At 59.4% G+C, this 14998-nt stretch overlaps 1 protein-coding gene across 1 annotated transcript; it reads right to left on the bottom strand.

Annotated features, from left to right (window-relative positions):
• Positions 1-1708: 1708 nt before the first annotated feature.
• Positions 1709-14973, bottom strand: UFD1 (ubiquitin recognition factor in ER associated degradation 1). Its single transcript, XM_005903265.3, has 12 exons — positions 14841-14973; positions 12479-12611; positions 12084-12116; positions 10262-10383; positions 9367-9497; positions 8315-8387; positions 6641-6709; positions 5876-5941; positions 5644-5691; positions 5002-5090; positions 4396-4477; positions 1709-1827 (listed from the first exon to the last, which is right to left on the bottom strand). Exons 1-12 carry the CDS (start codon positions 14841-14843, stop codon positions 1753-1755), a joined length of 924 nt encoding a protein of 307 aa, XP_005903327.2. The 5' UTR covers positions 14844-14973; the 3' UTR covers positions 1709-1752.
• Between the last annotated feature and the right edge of the window lie 25 nt (positions 14974-14998).

The raw sequence follows: 14998 nt of genomic DNA, 5'->3' as shown, positions 1-14998 counted from the left end.
CGAAACTCGAGGTGGGCGGGACCGAGGCCGGTGTGGGCGGGGCAGTCTCTTCCCGCAGCCTTCTTTTCGTCACCTCGGAGATCCCGTCACTGAAATGGATCAGCGCACCCGGGAACCAGTGCCGTGCGGTCAAGCCTGCGGCTGCGGCTGTCCCTCCCGTGTCCCTTCGAGGGCAGGGTGACTCCCGAGGGCGTCCAGGCAGGAAGCGGGGCGGAGGCCGTGCGGCCTGGGGAGCCAGCAGGTCCTGCGGGTGAGCGTCCGGAGGCGGCGTTACGGGTGAGGCTGTGCTGAGGCGGGGACAAGGCTCGTCCATGAAGGACGCGCACGAGGCAGTGACGGCGACGGCAAGGAGGCTGATGGCGCCTCAGGACTGCCCTGCGACGCCCCCGCTGTGGTCCTTCAGCTCCTAGCCAGCTAGGTCCTCCTAGCCTAGCCACCGCCAGTTACCCGCTGGGTGAGTCTGGGTCAGGGCCGAGAGCTGCAGTTTCATCAAGGCGTCCTTGCCGTGGTGGTTCACAGGCCAAGCTGCCCACCAAAGAGGGCGTCTACATCTGCCAGCGAGCCGAGACCCCTGGAGGGTCCGGCAGGTCACAGCCTGCTCAAGACTTCCGAAACCACTTGCGTTGCCTGGGTGTGGGTTTGGGTCACATGGCCCAACCCTGATTATCACGATGAACTCTAATGCTCCTTCTCTGAGGACTCGTGGGTGAACCCTGGGGCCACTCTCCCGCGGGGGACGGTCTCCTGAGTGTTGAGGGAAGCCTGTCCAGAGATGGGCCTCTTTGCCTGGAGCAGAGGCAAGGGGAGCCCCTGCTGGGCCCAGGGCCAGAGAAGCCCCCAGAGGAGGTCTCTCCTCCGTGCAGACCCACTTTGCAGCAGGTGTCAGCCCCATGCTGGTACCTAATCAGACGCTTAGAGGCAATTCAGGTTTTGGTCACTGCCTGTTTTTTATTTTAAATTCATAATTGAAAATTATTTTCAAGGAACAAGAGATTAAAATAATCAACATGTCAAAAGAGCTCTTATTATATAAAGTGGAGACCTAAAACTAAATTAATACTAGTAAAACAAAAAAAAAAGGCTAGCAGAACTTTGGAAAATTTAATACATTTAAAACTGGAAGTGGGGGGTAGGGAGAAGAACATATCTTCAGCTTTCATTCATTCTAACAGTTACATCTGTGCTTCACCACGAAGCTGTTTTTACAAAACAGACTAAAGAACCAGTTATTTTCAAATTAAATCAAAGTAAAAGGAGAAATGGTTCTAAATCAGGTTTTCCTTCTGAGGCATGGCTTTTTAGGAGAAAAAAAAAATCAACATGTAAAATAAAAACAAACACCCTTCCTCAAATACTTAAACTGCAGCCAGCGTAATGGGATGATCACTATTTATTTAAACTGCTTTTTTCCCAGCCCAAAGGCAACAGCTAAGTATGACCCGGGAAAAGGATAAATGGAAAAAAACAAAAAAACAAAGGAGCACAGCGTAGAGCAGTCCCGCCCCTTCACTGCCCTCAGCAGGAGTTAGGGCACCCCGCGTCAGCTGAGCAGAGGGTGTGCGCATGAGCAGAAGCCCCCAAGGGGCCCCAGAGGCCTTCTCTCCCCCAAACCCAGCACACAGCCGCTGTCCCGCTGCCCTCTTCCAGGTGACTCTAAGCAAACCCAAGGTGACGGAGCATCCCCTCAGAGCCAGTAACTAAAAGCCAGCATGTTGCAATTATTTTATTTTCCAATCAGTCAACAGTCCCAGCTTATGGCTTTCTTCCCTTTTTACGCAACGACTGTCCTTCTCCAGAGAAAGCAACGAATCTGCCTCCCGCTTCATCCTGAGAAGAGAAAACACTATTTTCAGAAACTCCTGGAAATGCTTTGTTCTGTTGACTCGGGTACCATCCTGCCTTCTTCCTTACTCCCACTTTATTCCTACAAATGTAAATTATCACCTGCTGAACTGAAAACAAAACCAGAATAGCTACTGCCACAGCCTTTCTCTCAGCTTGAATATACACTGTTTTGCAAAGGCATTCCCCGTTCAATGTAGAAAATGCAAGATGTACCTCCTAGAAGAAAAGCCACCCCAAAGCACACTTCCAGTCCCTGCTGTGTGCCTCACAGGCAACTGTCCCATCTCAGGCCACGCGTCTCTCCTCTCACACCAATTCCAGCCCGGGTCGCTGTTATTTCCAGCTCTGCAGCACTGAAGCTGCCTTGGTGAGCAGTTCAGCGTCTCTGCACACAGCTTTGACTTCCCCTAGAGGCTCAGCTCCTCGGCAGACGGGTGCACTCAGTCTACCAAGCTATTCTCCTCCCAGCAGAAAGACTGCTTGTTTTCCAGAAGCTCTGAAAACAGCAAATAACTGTTCATGAGCTCTGCCGCTAGTTGGGGAGACACTGCCGCTGAAGAGGACCCGGGATCCCAGCCAACACTGACCACCACTTGGGGCAGCTGGTGTTTCTTGGGGGCCCGTGCAGGGTTCTCGTGGTGGCGACCACGCAACGGCACGCCGAGGCCAAGCCAAGCAGTGTTCCTTTCCTGCAGGGCTTCCATCCATCCTGTGGTCGACACCACCTGCGATCGGCCGCAGGAGGGCCCCTCCAACTGCAATGCTTGAGGAACCTGTCTCCCAGGCGCTCGGGGCTGTCCCCCGCCTGCACAGGCCCTGCTTCCAGGGTGGCAGGCTTTCTCGTTTCTACTCCAGTCCCTCGTTTCAGTGGTGTGTCACAGTAGCCTCCTGAGAGGGCACAGAGGCGGCCTTTTAGGGAGCTCTTAAACAACTGAGAACATCTTCAGGCCTTTCCCTGGGGTGTCCGCATCTCCTTGGCGTGGGACAGGGCCCACCTAGAGCCTCGTCCCACCTCACCTCTGGAAAGGCTGTGCCTTCAAACACAATCACACTCAGGCTTGGGGGCGAGGGCTTCGACACAGGAATTTGCAGGAACCAGGCACAGAAGTCTAAGGACCCTGCTCCACCGTGTCCTGGCTTATATCCAGCTAAGATGCCGCTGTTCCTGACCCACGGCAGAATCTCCACCCCCTGGAAGCTTTAGGGTCTCCCCTCTGCCCCAGCCGGGAGCTGCTTCTACTCGCCGCGCTGGACGCCTGGATGGCCCGTCTGCGGAAGTCATTTCCCTGTTGCTCCGGCCCTTTGGTGTCTTTGAGCTCCCAGGACTGGGGTGCTGGCAAGGGAAGCTTTCTAACTGCAGTCTTCACTCTGGGGGAGTGGGCTGGGACCTTCCCTGGGCTCCGCTGGCAAAGCTCCTCCAGCTGCAGCCAGCCCAGCCTGTGCGCGGGAGCCGGGCGGGGCGGACACCAGGAACAGACTATACTGCCTCGCTGAGGGCCTTCCAGGGACTGTGACGCTCGGCCCTTCTCCTGGGGGCAGGTCCGAGTGCCCTGGGACAGACGCCTGGTCCTCAGTGCAGGCCCTGCCCCCGCCCCAGCAGGGCTGCAGCAACCCAGTCAGGCGCCTTGGTCTCCTCCGGGGCTCCCCCATGACCCCCGTGAGTGTGCCACCTGTGTCCCAGGACACCTGCCGGCCACCCCCACCACACACGCGGCCTGGGCGTGTTTGCGCACACCCGTCTCCCCACCCTCGCGATGGTCAGGGATGAAGGAGCCAGAGGATGCCGAGGCTGGCAGGCCTGGCCAGCGGCTGGGTTGGGGCGAGCAAACGGCTGGTGGGGGGCCGTGTGAGCTCCTCTCAGCCTCACAAGGTCTCCACATGGTGTCAACCTGATGAGCAATACGGCCAGGAAGGGCTGTGAGTGGGTCTCTGAACCCCTCTTGGTCCCCAGGGGACTGAGCCTTGAGAAGAAAACCAAGAGACCGGGGTCTGAAGTGGGGCTAGGCACCTAACCCGAACCCAACCACCAGCAGAGTCACAGTGGCCAGGCGGCAGGCTGTGTGGGGTTTCTGAGCCAGTTCCTGGCACCCGGGAGAAGGGCCCATAAGGCGAAACCTCCCCGCCCTGCCCCGGGCAGAGGGAGGCGTGTCTGGAGTGTGGAGGCGCTGGGGTGGCTACTCAGTGGTCAGCTCTGCCCAAGGCCTGGGCACCCTGAACACCGCACCCGCCCAACCCCAGCGCCCTCACACTCCGGTCTGTGAGAGGCAGACGATCACAGCAGCTGCCCTGCAAGACCGACCCGAGGCTTAAAGATCTCAGTGCACAGCACACGGAGCCTGGGCCAGACCCACACAGGAGGGCAAGGAGCCGAGCCCTCACCTGTCCCCACCATGGAGCCGGCAGAGTCCACACGGCTTCAGCAGGATGGCCAGCCCAAGGGGAGGAGGCCCGGGATGGAGAAGACACGAAAGGAGACCCTCATTCATGAGGGAAAAAATCCCCTTGTCACCAGGAGCCAAGGAAACTTGTCATGATTCATGAAACACTCACCTCCTCAACCTTTTTGACCAGCGGACGTGAGTTTCTGATGAACGTGATCTTACCAAGTTTAAATTCATAGTTGGGAATTCCTCTATAAAGAGAGATCAGGAGAAGCATTGGCGCCAGGAGAAGGAACTAGAATCCGCTTGTAAGCACAGAGAGAAAGTAGGGCCTCCCTTCAGCTTCAGGCTGTACCCACTACACATGCCAGCCAGAGGGCACCTCCCTGACTCCAGGGGGAGCAGAAGGCACGGGGCAGGCTCTCCTGGGCTCACATCAGCATCCTCCAGCCTCTCACTCTACATGCACTTCACCCCCAAGAGGTCGCGTGCAGACCCATCTGCAGCGTCTCACATGATCAACAGGGACACAGCTCAGCCCTGCTGTCACCGTGAGGGCCACCAGAGCCAGAACTCTGCCCCGAGTCCCTGGACCAAACGACCGGGAGAGGCGGCCGGGCGGTCATTGATGGCACGAGTCGGGATGGCCGGGTTGTGGGCAGGACAGAGGGCTGATGAGGCCTGTGGACGGCCGGGCGGGCCTGGTGGTGGGGCAGCGCCCACGACCCCGCAGAGTGCGCCAGGCAGGGGCCTGGGTCAGGGCCAGCACACCCACCTCTTGATGTCTCCGGGCCTGACTGGGGAGGGGCTGGGCTCCACCCCCTTCTTCTTCCCGTCCAGTCTGTTTCCAGAGCCAGAAAAGGCCTAGAGGAGCAGACCGGGGCTGAGAGGGGCCTGGGGCAGGGGCAGCTCCGCAGGGCGTGGGCGGGGACCGCCTCAGGAGCTCAGCGCCCAGCCCCCCGGGGCCCCGTGAGCTCAGGGGAGCACCCCCTGCCGTGCCACCCAGGGCACTGGCTGCCAAGGACAGGGTGACGCGCCTGGCTGGGCCCACGGCTCCGCTCTGCAACCTGCTTCCCAGGCCCAGGCTGAGCCTCGCCCACGCCCCCACTCTCCCAGGGACGGCAGCAGCGCGGGGCCACCGTGTGCCACGGGACACGGCCCAGAGGCCAGGGCAGAGGTCACGGCTGGTGACCCCTGAAGGGCTCATGTGCCTCTGCTGTGCTACTGCTCCTTTCTGGTAGGCGAGCAGTTTCTAAGAAGTTGGGACTGCCTGGCAGTTGCTGGGATGATCCAGGAGAAAGTGGATGGAGAGGCTCTGGAGACTGAGAAGGTGCCAGGTACACGTGTGCGGGGTCTCCCGGCCCTGGCCCGGCTGAGGTCCCTGGGGTGTCACCGACAGTCACGGGGCGGCACTCACACGGAAGCCCAGCTCCCCGGTGTAGCCACTGTGGTCAGCTTCGCCTTCCTGGAGAGACAGGAAAACAGGACGCACTTCTCAGCGGGGCCCTCACTGCCCCTCTGGGACAGCCAGGACACACGGGGCCCAGGAGCGGGGCTGGGCGGGGAGAGCACGGCTGCATCGGCACCAGCAGAGGCGGAACCCCATGGCGGGTGCACAGAGCTGGGGAGGGATGCGGGGATCGACTCACGGCTGACTCCTCGTGCTGGGCCTGCCTCTCCGGCTCCTTGTAGCCCAGGGGAGCGTCGAAGTCCACCTGTGCCCGGGAGGAAGCGCCATGACGCGGGGCCACACTCGGCCTCTAAGCTGGGACGGCAACATGGGCCCAAGAGCAGCTGTAGGAGCCACACAGAAGGGGCCACTTCCTCAACGGTCACGTGTTACAGTCACAGCGAGACTTTGGTACCGCAACCCTGCTGCGTCCAAACCTCCCCAGCTGTCTCACTCACACACACACACGTGTTCTGTTCTGAGCATCACTGCAGGTCAGTGCCCCCACCCTGGCTAAGATCCAGAGCAGTTTCAACACCACAGGGACCCCTCCCTCCCCGTGACTCCACTGCCCCATCCCGGCTGGCAACCACTCCTCTGCTCTCCATTCCTGAAGGCTGTCGTTTCAAGAACGCCACAGAAACGGATCCGGGCAGGTGGAACCCTTCTGCTGGGCATCCTGCCCAGAAACCCGGCGTGCTGGGCCGTTGTGGGGACCGACAGCCCCCTCCTTGGAACTGAGCAGCCCCGCCTCAGCCTCCAAGGAGACAGGCCCCTGGCGGGGCTGATGTGCTGGCTGTCTCAGGACCAACAGCAGCCTTGCCACTGATTACAGGTCAGCAGCCTCCTCGGAGGGTCTGGCAGCATTCGCTGCCCGCTCCCCAGCAATCCCAGGGGCCGCATGACACCTCCCCAGGGCACCGGCCCACAGGACCCCGACAACCCTCCTCCCACGGCCACTCACGTTCATGTCGCACTCGATGATGGACACGGCCTTGTCCGGCTTGGTCTCCATCACCCGCAGCTCATAGATCTGGCGGGAGAGAAGGGGTTGGTTCCTGGCAGCTCTGGGCCCGTCACACTTGTGTCGGCACTCCCGGCCCCACACACACTCACTCCCCTGATGACAGCCTCCCCGGCCACACCTCCTGCTGTGGAGAGAGGAGTGGGTGCCCCCCGGGGCCTGTCCCTCAGCTGATCACCCTTGTAAGTGACTTAAACCTGACAAGGCAGTTAGGCAGCAAATTGCAAAAGACTGAATGTCTATCCCAGGAAAGTTCACTTCCAGGAATTAACTGCCAGCAGATAACGAGCTAAATGCTGAGTGAGACGGTGCTAAGAGCGCTGGCTCCAGCACGGCTCATCGTGGGGTGCACTGAGGCTGCCCGCACCAGACTGGTTACGTGAATGCCGCAGATTCCCGTACAAGGCAGAGGCGGCAGGGCTTCCCAGGCAGCCAGGAGGAAAGGAGGCTGAAAGCCAGCTGTGGTGTCGGGGGACGAGCCTGTGTGTGGAGACCATGCACAGAGTCACAGGAGCAGGAAGCAGCTTCTGCGCTGCTTCAGGCTGTCTCTGCCCAGCGGCTTTCTCCTGCGTGTTTCAGCCTCTCTCTATGCCCAGCGGCTTCTCCTGCATGTTTCAGGCTCTTTCTCTCTGCCCAGTGAGCGTCTTGCTTTTGTAAGAAACAGCTGAGACAGCTCCACCACTGAGAACTCTGACCGGGAGGGGCAGGTCCCCAGCACAGAGAGTTCAACACCCCTCGTCTGGCTTGCAGGCCCCCCCAGTGACTGATGGAAGTGAGTCTGTGTTGCCGGGGGGCCTCGGCACCGCGGCTGCCATGATCAAGGCTGCGTGAACGTTTGTGTCTGTGCTCTGGGGCACGTGCTCACCTCTGTCTGCAGCTGTTTCCAAACTGCAGGTCACAACTAACTAGCGACTCGTGAGGCCTGCGGCGCCGCCAGCAGAGCAGGAGGGAGACCGGGCACTGCGCGCCAGCTCACGGCAGCCCAACAGCTCCACTCGACTGGGTGCTGCTTCCAGAGAGTCTGGCACAAGGCTCCTCGGCGTCCACTAGGCCCCTTCAAGGGCCCAGGTTCCCAGGGAGGCCCTGACCCAGACCTCGCGCCACACGAGGACAGGCGACCAGCCCTCAGCACAGGCTGCCCAGTCTTCTCGGAAGGGCCCTTTGGAGGATCCAGTCTCCATACTTCCAAAAATGGAGACCCCGACATGCATCTCGAGTCTACGCACACCTGAGTAATTGTCCTTCCCTTACCACGCAAAAAAGTCACTACCTTTTATCAATTTTTTTTCTGCCCTTGTACTTTAAAAACAATGATGTTAAGGTTGCCTATAATCCAAAAAGCTTAAGATAGGCAACAACGAAAACGTCCCCACAAAGCTAAAGGGAACAAGATAATTGTTTAGTTTATGAGAAAATACTGAAGTGTGACTCAGAATCCGTAAAACTGAACAGTAACAGCTCTTAGGACTGCACGTCTCACAGAAGGAAACTGCAGACAGCAACCAGTGTCCAACCCTGGAGAGTGTCCGTGTGTGTGTATGGGTGTGTCTGGGTGTAACTGGTGTCTGCTCCCACAGTGTGAGAGGCCCCGGCATGCGCGGGGCTGACACGCACCTTCTCATTGTAATTGATGGCAATCACATCCCCAGTGGTCAGACAGGCGAAGTTTCTCAAGGCGTTTTCTAATCTGTAGACACACACGGTCAAGGCCAACAGAGCAAGATGGAGTCCTCACATCTGAAACAAGTGCCCACAGGGGTTCGTGGCATCAGGTCACCCTGTGCACTGAACAGCCGTGTGCCTCGCTGGGGCAATGATTCAGTAATAAGAAGGAAGCACCTCTAACATGTGGTAACAAGGTGACCCTCACTCCCCACTGAGGGAAAGAACCAGCCATGGGGCACTGAGACCCCCAAACCCTGAGAAAGGCAGATCTCTGAGGTGGGAGGCAGCTAGGCTTCTGGGGCCAGGGGTCAGCTGAAGACAGGAAAAAGGGGGCACAACCACCCTTCTGGGGGGACACATTGGCCGAACTCACTGAAGTGTACACTTCATTGCCATGTATATTACACCTTAACGAGAGGATTTAAAAAATCTTATAGAAAAAAAGATTGAATGAAACGGAGGTAAAGTTCCCTCAAAACTGAAAACGTTTCCATTTATACTCCTGCTGTTTCTACCTTTTGGGCAGTAACTCGTATTTTGCCATTTGTTTAAGACTAAAAACACTTAATAATAACAATTTTAAAACATAAAGTAGCCTATAAGCTCTTTCTTTAAAAAATACTAAATAGTTCTTAAAAGTCACCTTGAGTGCCCAGACAAGGGAATGATGCCCAAACACAGCACACTTCATCCTCAGCAATCTACTGATCTGCATTAAAGACCAAGATCAGACATGACGCGCAGCTCCAGATGTGCCACTGGGCTTTGGGCCAGGGTCCCGGGAGGAAGGCACAGCTGCGCTCGGACGGGGTCCGAAGAGCACCCAGCACGCTCATCCAGGCCCCCAAGCCGTGTGGACGCGCCGGCCCACCAGTGCTCTCAAGTCAGTGTCGATCCTGACTGCTGCACTGCTCCCAGCAGGCACAGCCCACGGAGGCCGCTGTCACCCGCCGCCTGCACAGCTCCGCCCACAAAGAACCCGTCCATCTTCAGAAGGATACACAGCCTTGGGGTTGGTGATGTCCAGGAAATCGGGGCTCTGCGGCTGGAACTTGGAGTACGTGGCTACCTGCAGGTTGACGCTCTCCACCTGAACCAGGCCGCCCTCCTCCAGCAGCAGGTTCTGCATCATCTGGAAGGGAGCAGAGGGGACGCAGTAGGGGCGCGGCCAGGGGCGGGTGGTGGGGGGGAACCGCGGGAACACCTGGGGCAGCCAGTCACTGGAAGGGAGGCAGGCGAGGCCCCGACTGCCAGCTCCAGGCCTCCCCAGGCCAGAGCCTTCGCACAGGGACCGCCCCCCACTTCACCCAACCCCCAAGGCCCCAAGCCACCCTTTCTACACTGTCCGGGACACTGCATTTCCACATAAGACCTCGTAAAAACACAGGCCCTCGGGTACCTTCAAAGCACGTACAACACCGAGAGCAGCCGGCAGTCACAGAAGACAGTGCTGAAGGTCAAAGGGCCGGGGGCAGCCGTGGGGCCCTCGCACTGGGGACGCTGCAGCCCAGCCCCCACCCACCAGCAGCACTCCTAGCTGCCATGGGCCCCGCCCTGTGGCGCAGGTGTGGCTCTGCCGGCCTACGGATGGCACTGGGCCAGCCTGAGTGCTGAGGGGCTCCGTTCCCACAGCAACGTGGCCGAATGCGGTGGACGTTCAGGTACAGGCACGTGCATGCACACACACACAGCAGGGAGAACACGGATTAAAAATCTCAAACTCTGTATTCGGATCATTTGAAAAATACTCCTGCTCCATCACTTAAAACAAGCCTGACCCGGGAAATGGTAGTGTAACAGCAGGGCTGTGGTCTCCAGGCGGGGTCCTGGAGCGGCGCGGCCACGGCCGCACATGGCGGCCGCCCCGGGGCAGGGCCGCACAGCCCGGCTGCTCACCCAGTGCGGGAGGTAGCAGATGCCCTCGTCGGCCACGAACTCCAGCACCCCGCAGTGTGTCACGCGGTCCGAGTTCTTGTTGGTCAGTTTGAACAACATGGGGTAGGTGATGTTAAGTCGGCCTGTAAAGAGCGAGGGATGAGGCTCAGCTTCTTCCAGGAAGAGAAACCCTGTCCCTAGACCCTCCCTGGGGAAGCCCCCACCCCTGGAAGGCGCTAGGACCCTCATGGGGCTGAGCCCCGTGCGTCTGCCTGCCCAGCGGACCCTGTGCTCCAGCTAGAGCTCAGGGCGTTTGCTGAGACAGCACCACTTATACGCGTGCTCGTCTGAAATCCCAGCTCCGGAAAGTGACACGTTTGCACACTTATTCACAGTCTGCGTATCAACCAGGTGCTGGGCAAAGTCAGAAGGCCCAACAGCACACCTCCGAGAGTGCCCAGACGCTCGTGCCAGGAGGCTGCTGGGAGGGGGCGAGGCTGGGTGCCCGGGGAGGGGGGCAGCAGGAACAAGGTGCCTCAGGCACCAGCGTGCCCTGGGCTGCAGAGCTGTGCAGCGGACTGAGGTGGGTCAGGGTGAACGGACTGGTCAGGAATCCAACCTTGGGTCTGAGATTCTTGCCATTGGAAGAGACCCCCGTGTTTCTCGGTCCAGTAATTTTCAAAGTACATCTCGTGATTTTGAGAAGCACCTTGGGGTGCCTGAGCTTGCTGCACCCCCTCACCTCCTCTACCCACAGGATTTCACCTGGACTGTTTCTCCCATGACTGACGAGGTCTGTCCAGCACCAGCCTAAGCCCCTGTCCGATTGACCCCTGAGCCTCCTCTCATGTCTGTGTGCCAACACACCTGGTCTCAGTCCTGGGTCAGCTCCACGCACGAGTCAGGCTCCAGGCCGGCCCCTCCTCTGTGATAACTGGGCCTAAGGGCCGTGCCCCGGGTCTACTCACCCCCCAACCTGGCTGAGCGGAGCACAACTCCAGGCTTCCCTCCATGGGTACAGCAGCTGCAGCTGGCGCTGCCTAAGGGCCAGCCCCTGCCCCTGCCCAGTGCCACGGGGCCCTGGCTGTTTACACACCACAGGCACCATCCAGGAAGCACTACTGCCCCCGAGCAGTCACACAGATGGCTCTGTGTATCCTGTTCAAAGGTGAGGACATCAATCCAGAGACTCGCTAGTCTGGAGTCAGGTCAGGCAAGGTGCAAAGCCCAAGCCAGCACTTGGCCCCCACTGAGCTGTCCAGCGTGCACCCAACACAGTGTGGACGCCCCGCCCCAAGGGACTCGGTGTCTGTGGTCGGGGTCTCCCTAGTTCCAGGAGTGGGGCTGGGGTGTAAGGTCTCCGAGTGGCTCCTGTTGGAGGAAGGGTTGAGGCAGGGAGAACAGTGTGGCCTTTCCCGTTCCTGCTAAGAGGCAGGCAGGGGTGGGGAGCAGCTCCTGGGGTGGAGGGCTCAGAACTGCGGCTGGAGCTGAGGCAAGAGGCGCGGGAAGACAAGAGGCCTGCTTGCAGCGTCGTCCCACGGCCGCTACCGTCCTTGAGGGGAAAACCCCATGCCTCCAGCCAAAGCCGTCAGCTACCCCAGCAGCGTGAATGGTCCTGGCGCTCACACCCGCCTTTAGTCTCCATGGGACCTGACGCTGGGCGGGGGCTGTCAGAGGAGCACCCGCAGGCCCCAGCCTCCCAGCCCAGCGAGCACCCTTCAGGGACGATCCCCAACCAGCCTTGCTGAAGGGTGCCTCTACCCAGGCGCTGAGGGGCTTGCATGTGGTCCCGGTGCCCACATTCACGTCATCTCTGTTCTCAAGTCAGGTAGGAAGTACTTACTGAGTTGGTCGAGGGCTGATGGCGGCATAATTACTGTGGAAAGAATATGTAAGACCCGTTAAGAGAAGGAGAACTAACAGAACAGAACAGAACCCAGAGCGTAAGTGCTTTCTGCTGTGTCTACACGGAGGTACCCAAGGAGACCAGTGGGGCAGGCAGAACTTCACCGATCTGTCACAGCAAAGCTGGCTGCTAGGAGTTACCAGACAGAACCACACGGCCCTCAGCCGTGAATGTGGTCACAACAGGACCCTCACCCCACCTCTCAGCCGTCCGGGGCCGTGACACCATGACGGTGACCAGATCCTGTTCACATGCAGATGAGGGCTGCTGAGGACTAGGGCCCTGCAGGCTGGGGCGGGAAGGGTTACGATTCAAAATAAAGCGGCACATACTCTTCCCTCCTTTCTCCACGTCTGACCTGTCATTGGGCCCCGCAAGCATGGACACGGAGAAGCAGCGGTACTGCGTGGAGAAGCGGTTCTGGAAGACCCGGGGAATCGGGTGGTCGAACATGTTGAAGGAGAACTAGAGGGAGAAAAGAGATGTTGCAGTTAACACAGAAGACAAGCCCGGTCCTCCCGTCTGCAGCCAGAGCTGGCCAGAGCAAGATTGCCCAGCCGCCACCTCCCAGGAGTCTGGTGCACCTGCCAGCCGCCGCCCCACTCGTCCCCGCTGTTCTCAGACGGCGCCCCCAGCAAGCCTGTCCTTCACCTCTTCCAGCCCGAGTCCCCCACCAGCAGGTCCCAGGATCTCCTGTGATGGCCACATCCCCGCCCCGACCACATTCCTCTCATCCCGTGTTCAGGAGTGCCACCACCTGCTGGGCTCTGGTCTCCAAGCACCAGGGAAACGTCACTAACCAAACAGCTCCAGCCTCTGCCCTGGCAGAGCTGACGTTCAAGACAGGGGAGACAAGCACAGGAAACCGTCTGGGTGGCAGGGTTCTCAGCACAAGAGAGGGAAGGGAACCGAGAGCTCGGGGGACACTGCTTTAAGAGGACGACCAGGAAAGCTCTCTCTGCAGAAACCAGAAGCCAGCCCCCTGCCACCCCCGGCCTCCAGGAGCACCCTAACCCTTCTCTGGACCTCCTCTGCTCCACCCAGGCCCAGGGCTCACACCCTTCTCGTGGGGCACTCCATCACACCACCCCCGTCCCTCCCACACACAAGTGAAGCCCAGACACGGTGCCACCACAAACACAGGATCCCAGCTCTCAAACTGCACGTTACAGGGAGGCTCAGAACTCATGCTGCCCAGCAACCCAGGGTGTTCTCAGAGTACTGTGACTACTGCGAGGCACTGGAGAGGAAGAACATGAAGCTGCACAACAGGATATCTGCTCAAAGGATCAGAACTAGGGTCTGAAAATACAGATGTACACTCACATTCACAGCAGCGCTCTTCACAACAGCCAAGGGCTGGAAGCTATCCCAGTGCCCACCGACAGACCAATGAACAAAGAAAACGTGATCCATTCACACAATGGAACATTGTTCAGCCCCCAAAAGGGACGACATTCCAACACGTGTGACGATGATGATGAACTCTGAGGACGCTGTGCTCAGTCAAAGAAGCCAGACAGGGAAGGTCAAACACTGTAGGACTGCCCTTATAGGAGGTGCTCGAGGCAGGCAAGTTCCGACGCAAGAAGAAAGCTGGTTGCCACGGGCCGGCAGGAGAGCCAAGTGTTTCACGGGGACAGACTTCCAACTTTTCAAGACCAAAAAGCTCTGGACATCCACTACACAACAACAGGAATATACTTTACACCAGCGAGTTGTGCACTTAAGGATGACTAACTTTACACCAACTTAAGTTGTGCACTTAAGTGCTAAACTTATGGTATACGGTTTTTTACAAGTTAAATAAAAACCTTAACAAGACAGCATGTCTTGACTGGATTCTAAGCACACATCGTTAAAAGCAAAGTCCGGGTACTGATGACATAGTTCACTAGCAATTCCGGAACGAGCACGCTGGGCCAACTGTCTTCCACAGACAGCAAACGCAGCCCCTGCTTCAAACAGACGGTTCTCCACTCCCTGCAGCGCCGCAAGGGAGTTTTCCAAACCGTGTCTCTTCTTCTTCTAGGCAAGACTCTCCGCTGGACAAAATCTGAGCCCGAAGCCTAGCAAACACACGGCGTTCGGGATGAACGGAGGAAGTGGCTGGGGGCCTCCTCACCACCTCGCAGCACCCTCTCCACCGAAGCCCTGCCTTCTCTTCCCAGCACGAAAGAGGGAATGCACGCCCAGCGCCGAGCATGTCCCCGCCCCGCTGCCCCCACCACCCCGGCGCCCGCACACCGCGCAGCGCCCGGCAGTGCTCCGGGCTTGGGAGGAGGGGTCCCGACACTGACACACTCGGAGGCGGTAGGCCGGGCGGCACGGTGCTCGCACAGCTCAGCGGGCGCACCAGCTTCCAGTCCTGGAGGCCTGGCGTCCGTGGCCGACACGGCGCGCCTCCCGAGCCGACGCCAAGACCACCACGCCCGCGCCGGGGCCGCCGCCCGGGCGCAGTGGGCGAGGGGTCTCGGGGCCACGCCATCCCGGGCGCTGGGGCGGCCCGTGCGCTCTCCTCTCACGCCGACAGCCCCCAAGTCGACGCGGCGCTTGTCTGCTGGAAGCCGACACGGGTCTACACCCGGGAGACTGCGCTCAGCCCAGACGTTGGCGGACTCAGGCCGGGTGACTCGGCACCTCTCGGCCGGCACGTCCGCCCGCCCCGGCCGGCCCTGCACGCCGGCCACTTACCATAGTGGACGCCTCCGCCGCGCCGCGCCAGAGCGCTTTGCCGGGAAACGTTGCTGGTGGGAGCCGCCGACGCCCCCTCACAGCGCCAGCCGCCTCAGCCTCTTTGCGCCGGAAGCCTGGGACCCACCGGAAGTGACGGAAAAGCACTTCCGGGGGCG

This window comes from Bos mutus, chromosome 17, assembly GCF_027580195.1.
Source record: "Bos mutus isolate GX-2022 chromosome 17, NWIPB_WYAK_1.1, whole genome shotgun sequence".
Taxonomy (NCBI): Eukaryota; Metazoa; Chordata; class Mammalia; order Artiodactyla; family Bovidae; genus Bos; species Bos mutus.
This window is presented reverse-complemented; position numbering and strand designations above follow the sequence as displayed.